This window comes from Lepidochelys olivacea (genome assembly GCF_965140295.1).
Source record: "Lepidochelys olivacea isolate rLepOli2 genome assembly, chromosome: 4".
Lineage (NCBI taxonomy): Eukaryota > Metazoa > Chordata > Testudines > Cheloniidae > Lepidochelys > Lepidochelys olivacea.
Window position 1 is genome coordinate 70058341 of NC_140414.1, and position 12266 is coordinate 70070606.

Below are 12266 nucleotides of genomic sequence, written 5' to 3' on the forward strand. Positions count from 1 at the left end.
CGGTAGTGAAGATGCTATTGGCAGCAAGGGAAGAAAGAACATTTCTTGCTTTATAAATGGTAAATTGAACATAAATTATAAAATGCAAATAGTGTATAATTTTAAAATGAATTTGTCTTGAAAATGGAGGTAGGCCACTGAAATTAAGGTTTCAGAAATTTATAAAGCAATGTGTGTTGAAGTAATGCATGGTTTTAATCTTTTGTAATGATTTAGTTCATGGTCTTTTTTATTGTGTTCACCCTTCCAGTCCCTGTGTTAAAATAAGATTTACAGTAGAAATTAGCATATCTGATTCCTGTGGATGAAGTGGAATGTGTAAATCCTTATAAAAAGAGCCTTATTTAATATTATCTGACTCTTAACTATTTCTCATTCTTTATATAACCATTCTTGCATATTTGTTCCTCTTAGTTCTCTGATGAACTGGACACATCATTCGCTGGAGTTTGTACTGTTCTCTATTAATCTTACTGGTCGCATCAAATTCATTTCACTTAGTTTGTCACTTATTTTTTCTTTCTCCATTTTTTTCTTCCTCCTTGCACTTTGCTAATTCCTGTGTAGGGGACTGTTTGGGTAAGAGTCAGAAAAAAATACAGTTGATCTAAAATCCTTTCCTTGCTAGCCTTAATCCCTGTGTTATGTATAACAATGTATGTTCCCAAACCCACTGACATAGGTATGTTGTTGTGGCACCCAGGATCTTGCAATACTGCCATTTTAAAGTTCGATTTTCCTGGTTTTTACTTATTGTTTACAACAGTTCAAATCTCATAGAAGTTTGATGTAGTTAAAAACAAAAATTAGGTTAGGCTCTTTGTAAGAGAGAAAGTGAATACTTTTGCTCATGTATAACCTTTCATATGAGACTCTTAAAGCACTTTAGAAATATTACCTGTTTACTCCTGACAAGACCATAGTTAAGAACAGCCACCAAAGTGAAGCCATATCTGGTATGGAATACAGCATCTGTTTAAAAATATACAGTAAAACTAAACAGTTTGACAGGAAGTAAAAATGAATGCAGTATCTCATTGAAACTGCAAGAGGCTTTTAGTTAGGCAAAGTGTTATTACCTCAGCGTGAATGTAGCCAAAACGTTGTTAACGCCTTGACTCTTATGAAGAATACTGTGGTAAGTTATCACCAGAAGTGATTGCGTTCTTGGGTTTTGCACTTGAAAGACAACACATCCAGCAACATAGATGTGTGGCAACAACCTACCAAATATTGTTGAGTGGTAGCTTAGAGGAAAGAGTGTTATCTACTGAATTGCTATCACCACTTTTCATAGCACTCTAGGTTTTGTGTGGCGGTATCTCATCAAAATACTGATTTGGCCATAAAAAAGTGGGGCTTATGTGCACTGGGCAAAACACTTGTACTTAAGCACAAAATGGCATGGCTAAATGTGCAATGGCAACTCTAAATGAAAATGTAAGTAATAGATAAGAGTCAAATGCTTCCTATGGAATCCATGTAGATTTTCTGTTTGTTTACGAATTTGCCACGATTTTAAAAAATGAGTGCCTCAGGTACTTTAATTTAGTGGCCTAATTTTCAAAGGTGTGTTGGGCATCCAGCAGTTCTGACTTATTTATTTAGCAACCTAATATTGATTTAGGAGTCTGTTAGGCATTCACTGTTGAAAACCTTGGTGTTTGGTTGTTAAATTTTAAAAATATTTCCCTCTGCTACAATGGTTATCATTAAACATTTAAACTTTGCCCACCAAAATGTTGTATTTGACATTCTCAGATACATCCATGTATGTAAAATCAACAGTTTGGCTCCTCATCAAGAGCACATTACTCTGGCTTCAACACCCTCCACTGCTTCCAATTTGTTTCCATTGCTAATTAAGATTTTCTTCCTGCACTCAAAGCCATCAATAGTACCCATCATTAGATGACATCTCTCCATTTATGACCTGCTAATACTGTTTTGTTCCTCTGAAATAATGCAATTCACCAAAAATAAAGTGCCTGAGAGCTGGAGAAATAATATTCTGGGATGAGGGGATCTTTTTTGGAATGAGTTACAAGAGGCGATTAGACTGAGCCAAAGTCTGATTAGTTTTAAAGTGCACTGCATGTTACCCCTTTTTAATAAATCTTCCCCACCCTGAATAAAGTGCTGAGATAACAAAACTAGTCATTTTTCCAGAAGTAGGAAGGGCAAAGAGCAGAATCCTCAATGGTTATTGGTAAGCAGATCTAATTTTATTGTTACGTAGCACTTGGATACTGTGGCTAAATGCGCCGTAAAGAAACTATGAGATAGCTACTGCTTTCTGAGGACCATTAACATTTAAATAGCAAATACTGTAGCCATAACTAAAGCTTTGAAGATTTAAGTTCTGAAATTTCTTATTTTCTCATTACCCCTTGGCACAGTGACATTGGAATTGGCCAGTCGCAGGATGACAGCATTGTAGGATTGAGGCAGACCAAACACATTCCTCCTGCTTTACCTGTCAGTGGAACCCTGTCATCCAGTAATCCAGATTTATTGCAGTCACATCACCGCATCTTAGACTTCAATAGTACTCCAGGTGATCATCAATTTTTTTTACTCTTACCTCTAATTTTCCTCTAGTCACACTTTACTTTTAGGTACTCCTTGTTCTGGATCTACCCTCAATTTGTATTAACATATGTTTTAACCTATAGACTGATCACGTATTGTATTAATATACAGTTCTTTTTTGTGTCATTGCTCCAGTTTATTTCAACTCCAGGCAAATATGTATATATTTTTGTTGTATGCAGAATGTATTATCTGTAATTCAGTATATTTTTATTTTTATATACAATATAAATTTATTTATTTATTTGTATACAATGCAAATTTTTTTATTTATATATAATACCCTGAATTACATATAAAATAAATAAATATATATAATATAAAACCAGTGTAAACTTCAGGTACGTGGTATATTCTAATTTGTCTTCTAGCTACACAGACATCGCTGGTAGGCAGTAATTTGTACAAGCCTGCAGTAATCTACAATATCACACACAAACCGTATACTAAAGTAGACTATAATACATTCATTAAAGGGGAAAGATGGTCTTGAAGTTAGCACTGGGACTGCAGAGATTTAGGGTTCAATTCCTGTTTCTGCCACAGACTTTCTTGGGCAAGTCATTTCGTATCTCTCTGCCTCACCTCCTCATCTTTAAATTGGGGACAATCTCCCAGTCTCGCTCTGCCTTGTCTCTTCAGATTATAAACTCTCTGGGTCACGGTCTCTGTCTTACCGTGTGTATGTGTAGCACCTAGCACAATGAATCTTTCATCTCCCGGCCTATAGGCATCACTATAGTCATAGTAGTAATAGTATGTGGCTCACAGACATCAAACAAATTTCATGCCTTGAAATGGAAGCTAGCACAATTCTTAAACTGCGTCAGAAGAGCTAAGGAAAGTTTAAAAAAGAAAGTAAGTATTCATAGGCTTTTATCTTAGATATGATAAATGTGAGTTGAACAGTGGAATAATGCTTTAGCTTTAGCATTATAGCAGCACCTCAGTGACTTTTAGGAAAACAAAAAAGTGTCACCATGCCTCAGTGGGTCACAGTTGAGGATACGAGATTCAGTGCAAACTGCTGAAAAATAGGACAGATTCACCCCAAAGTGATGCTTATTCTTCCATTAGATATACCAATCCAGTACAAAAGTAAACTTCTGTCTCTGACTTAACAAGAAGTCAGAAATGCAGTCTCTTTTGGCATTCCAGTACTAATTTCACCACCCAGACACTAGATTTTATGATGAGTGGTTATTTAAAACCAATTTAATCAAATAAAGGGTCCTTCTAATCCCAAGAGATCAGCCACATAGCCAGGTCAATATATAACTCAGATCTTACCTAATAATCATGCTGTTGCCAATCCTTTAGTATCTACTATTTAAAGGTTTATTTATAGAGAAAAGAAAGAGGAGAGAGTTAAAATGGTTAAGGAAGTCATATATAAATATACACATTCATTGAAAATTTCTTGGATCTGATTTTTAGGAGTGATGTTACAGACTGCTGGCTTGTAAAGTCTTAGGTAACTTCCAAAAGGTTGGAAGGCCCTCAATTCATAGTCAATTTGCTCCTGTTCATGTAAGTCCATAGTCCAGAGATCAGAACAGGAAAGAAGCAAAATGGAGATGCTTCCAGGGTCCTTTATACCTTCTCCCAGGTGGAGAGGATGCTCTCAGTCTTAGTTTGTGAAAAAATACAGGCACAAGATGGCATCCAGGGTCACATGAGCAAGTCACATGCCCTTGTATGCTTTGATGACTCATAGGAGCAGCCATTACTCATATTTTGGCTAAAGCATCCACAGGAAGCCAACTAGGTGGGGACAGTCTTCTTCTATGGCCCATTATGAGATTTAAGTGTTCTTTAAAGGGCCATCAACTTGAATAGTTTATTCACAATGTGCTGGCCAGACTGCGTATAAATTACCCTGTGGGTGTTATCCCAGGAGCAAACACGTTTGAAATATAGGTCTATGTAGCCAATATTCTTAACTTCAGATACAAAAATTATATATGCATATAAACAGGGTAATCATACTCAGCAAGTCATAACTTTTCCATTGATACCGTACATGATATACTTTGTTCAAGATTTGTTGCAATTGTCTGACAGCGTCAATATTAATGATATAAATGGTCATGTTCCAATCATACAGCATCACAGGCTGCTACTTTGTAATTTATTGTATTATAATAAAACTTGTCCAAATATGCTCCAAATAGTTTTTAAAAAATTCTTGGCTTTTTTCCTAACCAACCAAAAAAACAAAACAAAAAACCCTACAAACAAAAAATAAAACCCCTCCTACTAGATCAGATATGTTAAGGGTTTTAGGAATATTTGGGATATAGACACAAGCCATTGAATGTTTTCAGTGTACCTGAAGACTTGAAAAAACTTTAAAGCTTACAGTTTTTAATTTGGATGTTACCTGGGACTAAATAAAAGATGGGGACATGGGCAGTTTTCAGAAAATTGAATGCATTGAAGTAGAAAGGGAAAGCCTCTTGGAGTTGCCATCCTTTAAGGCCTTAGGGACTATGCTTCAGGATGGGACATAAAACTAATTGCTCAAATAAGCTTTGAAAATCAACATTTTGGAAGAGTAGTCTTCAAGGAAATAAAACACCCATTCTAGAAGCTTGAAGCCAGCAACCATCTGTTTTATATACTGCTTTGTGTAGGGTTTTTGTTTTTAAATAGCAGTTTATTTTTAAATGTTCAAATACTCCATAACACTTTTGCTCTCATGGCTGTATTCGATTGGGATTCATGAGTATACTATGATTTTTAACTGAGTGTTCATCACCTTTAATTTCCCCTTTACCTTCAGATAGAAACTCCAAGTAGACTAGATTCTTATCTACAAGGCAAGGCTTTTCCTAGTACTCCACTCCAGTTTCTTTCTGGGAAGATGAAAAAAATTGTACAAGCTGTCAAGTAGTAAAATTAAGTTGTCATGCTTAATTTATAAAAACAACAATACCTTATGAAACATCTCATTATCTGAATGCGACTGTGCCCCTTGTGACCACGAATGCTAGTCCATTGACTTTACGCACATGCAACCCTCCTATGAGTGAATGGAGGAAAGGAAACTGGAATGTCATTTTTCACTTATGACAAAGCAATCGGACAGATCTTGAGCACAGTTTTCCAGAGACACTCTCCCTGTCCCTAACATTAATCTAAAACTACATTTTAGGGGAATAGTCAATGTATGGAAAGATTTACAGTTATTTTAGTTTTCAATGTGGTGTTAACTAGGGATAGGCTTGGCTCAAGCCACGCAGTTTGGATCTGTTTTTGCCAAAGTTAGGGGATGGTAAGATCTGAGGCATTGATTTGTTCCATCACGAGATAATTGTTATCTGCATTGTTGAGTTCTGAATCTGAACTGCCTCGAAGTTTGGGATTGTTTGGATCTGAGGCTTCGGATCAAGATCAGCTCTAGATTGCATTTTTAATTTAAAAATCCTGTATGCTTTTTATATAGGGTATGATACTACTTAGAAGATGTTCAGACCTGTATTGGACATGAAAAATTGTGGTAAGAGTAAGCCGTGGTGGTGGTGATAATATCATAGAACCTAGGAACCCAAGTCATGAACTATTGTGCTAGGTATTGTACAAAGATAGAATAAAAGCAATCCCTGCCCCAAAGAGTGTACAGTCTAAGTATTAAACAAGAGACAGAAGATAGACAGGAGAATACAAGGAAACATTGAGACAGTATTGGTCATCGTGACATAGAATCATAGAATATTTGGGTTGGAAGGGACCTCAGGAGGTCATCTAGTCCAACCCCCTGCTCAAAGCAGGACCAATCCCCAATTTTTGCCCCAGATTCCTCAATGGCCCCCTCAAGGATTGAACTCACAACCCCGGGTTTAGCAGGCCAATGCTCAAACCACTGAGCTATCCCTCCCCCAAAGACATGTAGTTTGCGAACTGAGACATGTAGTGGTCTCAGTTCGCCAACGGCCTAATCATTATGAAGATTTTTTTTAGGCATCATGGTGGAGGAGAGATTTGGAGGAGGAGGAGGAGGTAGCTTTGCTGATGTTTATGGGGAACTTCTCCAAGTGCCAGTGGCAGCATGGGAAAAAATATAAAAAAGTCTGCTTGCTTGCAGATCTTAACAAGCTGGCAACGGAGGCTGGCATCATGGGCAATTAGAGGTGGGAGTTGACGTCTTGGTAGTAAATGAGAGATGACAGAAGGGTGGGGATAGGCCACGAAAGGCCTTGAAAATGAAGACAAGCAGCTTGTTCCATGTGATAATGAAGTGGCGGCAAAGAGAAGATTGACATGGTCAAAATGATAGGCTGGGGAAATGATCTTTGCAGCAACGTTCAGAATGGATATGAGTGGGGCATGATGGCATTTGTCAAGGCCAGAGAAAAGGGTGTTGCAGTAATCTAGTCACAAGGTGAAAAAAGCCTGCACAAGTATTTTAGCTGCGTCTTAGAATCATAGGACCGGAGCGGACCTTAATTTTTCACTGATCAGGTATTTGTTCTTCATACTGACTCTTGTAATCGTAAAGAACAGGTTACCTTCCTCTTGAGAAAGATGAGGCTGTTTATGCAATCAGTGGGCTCTCACTAGGAGTTGAGTTTGCAGTGGCACACAGTAAAATAGTTGAGAACTTCCATTTTGTGTTTAATGTTTATTTTATGTTTTTTTTCCAAAGTAGTGTATTGAGCTCTTTTTCCTTTTCCTTTTCCTACCTGTTTTTCTTTCTTAATGGGTAGGGCATTATTTGGGACACAGTGCTTAATCTCAAACCTTCAGGGTTTGACTGCTTCTCCTCCCAAGATGGCAGAGCAACCGAGAAATTACAGAAACACGCTCTGTCCCTGAAAGCCTTCTTCTGAAGGAACCTCTGTCCACAGAAGGAAGAGCTGTATTAGTAATGTGCAAAGCATATTGCACCCTCACTCTCCAGGGAAAGGCAGAGTGAGTTTGCAATTTGTCTAGCTCTAGGATACCTGAATATTTGGCATAGCAACAAAGTGCTCTGTTTTGATTATCATACATTAATAATTTTTAAAATAGGCTTAGAAATATGGTTACATAAAGGCATTACTGAATCATTGTAGTTGGGATATGAAATTCAAGGAAATTACTGAATTGGCCTAAGTTTAGCTTAATGAATATGTAAAGTATGAGGTAATCAGTCAGTTTTAATATTTTTTTCATTCTGTTCTTCAAGTTGCAAAACAGTGAATAAATGTGGATGTCCCAGTAGTGATCACGGTATATATCACTATATAAAATAAGCAATGTATGAGAGAGATGAAGTCTCATGTTCCCTAAATTTACTAGTTTGGTTACATCATGTAATAATGGGAAAACATTCTGTAATATTTGTTTTTATCTCGACACTTCTGTTGATGAATACATGTGTTTTTGTAGGGTTTTTTTTTTTAAAAACAAAATATACATGTAGTGCACATTCAGGTCTAATAGTAAATTCCCTTTTCTGTGAATTGCTGCCAAATAAGATTCCTTTTCTTCAAAGGAAATGTTTTTGTCTAGCAGTTGGTTTATCAGTATCAGTCTATTTAAGTATTAGTCTTGGCACTAGATCCAGGAGACTTCTCTTTTGCTTTCTGTTTTCATGTTGTTCATACGACCTTTATGTCCTTTAGAATAAAAATACAAATTGCACCTCCTCTTACTTTGATGAAAAACAGAGCAGGAATTTAGATCCATGACACGCACACAAATATCAAAGCTTATTTACCTCTGAAAAATATATTAACTTCCCCGGTCAGTTAAAAGATTAGAGTGGAAGTGCTTACCTTTATCATGAAAAATACCACGGGGGCAGGATTATTGTGCCCTTTTGTAAGTCCAGTGGCAAAGAACTGCAAGATAGTCTATAGCTTTGCTTTTTATATTCTATTTCTACTATAAATTGCCAGAATGATAAAATGTGGGATCATCTCCATATCCAGATTCAATTGTCCAGTACCTTCAGAGTGGCAGAGCTCCTCCTTTACATGAGGGGGAGTTCTCTTCAGCTGCCCAAATCTCACTACATGATTCCTCTACTTACCAAAGGGACTTCCCTCCTGACTGTTTTGGGGAGAGAGAAGAGTTACATTCAGGATGAACCCACACCCCTTTGCACTGGTTCTGGCACCATTGGATGTCACCTACCATACTTTATTGACCCCCTCAGTGGCGATACTGAGATTCTTGGGCTGCAAGTCAACAGCAATTCTCATGAGTCCCTAGTCTTTCGTGTGGGACCACAGAAAGAGACATTCTCCTACTTTATCTATCCCTGTTCGATTACCTCAGGTACAGGAATCCCTTGAAGAGCAGGAGGCCGGAGCAGATAAGGATGATTCTCTGCAAATGAACGTCTTTCAGACGAGGCAGTTATGCTGCCTCCACTTTCTCTGGCTGATTATTTCAAACAATGAATGAAATGTATTGCAGACTCTTTACCAGTCCCCTTAGAGGATGTCAGAGTGTCACAGTCAAGCTCCTAGATATTCTTTAATGGTCACTTTCAGCTAATGTTAGCTTGCAAATTAAGTGCCTATTAGACCCTAGCAAAATTATTTTTATTTTCACATCCTGAGCCTAACTCTCTGGCTGTGGAAGCAGTGAATGAACAAGTAGCACAAAAAGTTCACACCTTACGATAAGGATCAGAAACACCTTGACAAAGGATGCTGCCTTCTATACCCTGGACATAAGGAGGATGAGGACCTTTTATTTGGACAGAAGCAGACCATTTAGAAAATTTCCAAGACTGTCGTATCAATTGGTGAGAGGTCCGAAGGGTCCAGAATCTCCACCCAAGACTCTTCAGATGGATTTCTGGATGTATTCTTCCTTGTTATCTTAGGGTGTATTAGCATTCCACAGTCTCTCTCTCCATCATTGTGGTATTACTCAAAAACATTTCCATTCTTGAGATCTGCAAAGCTGCAACTTTGTCTTCAATACATATATTTTCCATGCACCACACAAAGGTTTATTCTTCTAGCTGTTGTCCTTGGGAAAGCAGTCTTGTCTTCAGTATTGAACTTGACTCTGAAGCTTTCTCCTTTTGTTGTGAAGTGGAGCACCCAAAGGAACACTACTCGAAGAAGAAAGAGATTATTCATCTTGTGCAGTAATTTGAGTTCTTCGAGGTGTGTACCTATGGGTGTTCCTCTACCATCCTCCTTCCCCTCTGCTTCCAAGTGTCTTCTATGGGACATAGCAATGGAAAAGGAACTGAGGGCAGTCTACCAGTGCAGGCCTATATATACTTAGTGCAGAGCATGAGGATGTGTAGAGTGCATGTGCAGGCCGGATGGGTAGTATTATCAAAAATCTCCGGTCAAAGCACATCTGAACTGGAGTCCCATAGGAACACACATCTCAAACTCCAGTTTCTGCATAAGGTGAGTAACATTTCCTTACCTATCCATCTTGCTGGCCATTTGTATACACCTGGATCTTCAGTTTGTACCAGGAATTGTGATTGAACACACAAGTTAAGTGCACAGTTGTATATACAGTTCTACAATTAACTGTCTGAAAATCATTCTCAGAAAGGCCAATATTTTCAAACTTGACTGCCTGAACTTCGTCAGCTAAATCCATATTTAGACACCTGAAAAAATTGCTCGATTTTCATATGTGCAGCGCACCTTCAGCTCACTTTGACTTGAGTGGAATTCATGGATACACCTTTTCAGGTGTCTAAATGTGAATTTAGGTTCCTTATTTTAGGTTCCCGCATTTGGAAATGTTCACCCAAGTATTTGTCCTTGCAGCATCATAATGCAAAGATCCCAAACCAGAGAGACTGAAATGTGGGTTGAGAGTCTCTTGCCCAGTTTGTTCCAGAACCAGTTTCCTAAGAAGCTATTTGAATCACACCCCCTTGCAGGTGCTGCTCTGCTGACCTGTAAAAGGTTCCATTTTTGGTGTAATGAGGAGGAAAACTCAGCACTAACATGTTCACTTTTTGCAGAAATCCCAAACTTTCTAAGGCAACAAAACAAACACACTCTTTGGGCTCTCAGTATACGAGTCAAGGACTTGGGATGGGGAGTTGTTTTTGCTGTCTTGATGCAGAGTCTATTTAAAAGCGGCATATAATCCAGACTCGGAGCAGTTCCATTTAATCTATCAGAGAAACCCAGACTTCCAAGCTGCATGACTTGCCCTCTGTAGTGGATCCAAATTAATCTACTACATCCACAAAATCTTATGCAGGTCTCACTCATCTAATACCTTAAAGGTTCTATATGTGAGTCCTTAAGCCTGGGACTTTCTACCATATTAGTAGGTTTGAGATGGTCTCTTGTAGATGAAGTTTCTGGGTCTAAATTCAGGTTAGACCCACCAGATGCATATCAGTTGGGAGGTATGTCCTGTAAAACAATTTCAGGGGAGGAAAGGGGAGAAGAATGAAAATACAGCGACCCTGATGTCAGAAGTAATTGTGCAGATATACTCCTGTGGTGTCGTCATGTCATTGTTCTTTGACCTGCATTTGTGGGTTTTTTTCTTCTTCAGACTTACCAGACCAAGTTCTGAGGGTTTTCAAGGCAGACCAGCAAAGTCGTTATATTATGATTAGTAAGGACACAACAGCAAAGGAAGTGGTCATTCAGGCAATTAGAGAGTTTGCTGTAACTGCTACTCCCGATGCATATTCTTTGTGTGAAGTGTCTGTCACTCCAGAGGGCGTAATCAAGCAAAGGAGGCTTCCAGATCAGCTATCCAAGCTTGCTGATAGGATACAGCTAAGTGGCAGGTGAGACTATGGTTTATATTATGTAAGTTTAATAAGAATTCTGATGCATATGGGTATCTTGTGACAGTCTGTTTTCTCCCCAAAATATTTCAACTTCAAGGTTACTATTCTAAGCTAGTTAGAGCATATACACTTATTTCAATCTGCAACTTTTCTCTGGTATATGATAATCTTAGCTATCAATTTTCTTCTGGTATTTTATTTTTATAGGTATTATCTGAAAAACAACATGGAGACAGAAACACTGTGTTCAGATGAAGATGCTCAGGAGTTACTGCGGGAAAGTCAAATTTCCCTACTGCAGCTCAGTACTGTTGAGATGGCTGCTCAGCTCTCCATGCGAAACTTTGAGCTGTTTCGTAACATTGAACCCACAGAATACATAGACGACCTGTTTAAACTCAAATCTAAAATCAGTTGTACTAACTTGAAAAAGTTTGAAGAAGTGATAAACCAAGAAACATTTTGGGTAGCATCTGAGATTCTAAGAGAAACCAACCAGCTAAAAAGAATGAAGATCATTAAACATTTCATTAAGATAGCACTGCACTGCAGGGAATGCAAGAACTTCAACTCCATGTTTGCAATTATCAGGTAAATAGGGGAAGGTTTGTGTGGGTTTTTTGTTTTTGTTTTTGTTTTTTTTAACAGTGAATTCAGTTCAGGTTACTCAGGGGTAATACGTCAAAATGAATAGAAATTTGCATTAAACAGAAAGGGAGCTGACTAATACTATTACCACCAGCTTCAGACACTCCTATAAAGATAGGAAAAGATTTTTTCCCCCAAATAATCTTATATCCTGATATTAAAATGTTTTTTGAAATAATCCTTGGAACTCTGCCACCTTTATAAAAACTGAAACTAGAGGAATTAGGGAATAAAGAATTTGTGTGGCATGGGAGGAAAGAGATTTTTGAGAAGGATGGCAGTCAGAGATAGT

General features: G+C 38.0%; 1 protein-coding gene across 12 annotated transcripts in view; it reads left to right on the forward strand.

The window, feature by feature from the left end:
• The window catches only part of RAPGEF2 (Rap guanine nucleotide exchange factor 2), a 305030-nt gene that overhangs the window by 270112 nt on the left and 22652 nt on the right, over positions 1-12266 (forward strand). For all 12 annotated transcript variants that reach the window (XM_084626384.1, XM_084626375.1, XM_084626381.1 and 9 more), the window contains 3 exons: positions 2400-2557; positions 11083-11323; positions 11534-11917. In XM_084626384.1, coding sequence (XP_084482510.1) covers positions 2400-2557; positions 11083-11323; positions 11534-11917 — 783 coding nt within the window. The remainder of the gene's footprint in view (positions 1-2399; positions 2558-11082; positions 11324-11533; positions 11918-12266) is intronic.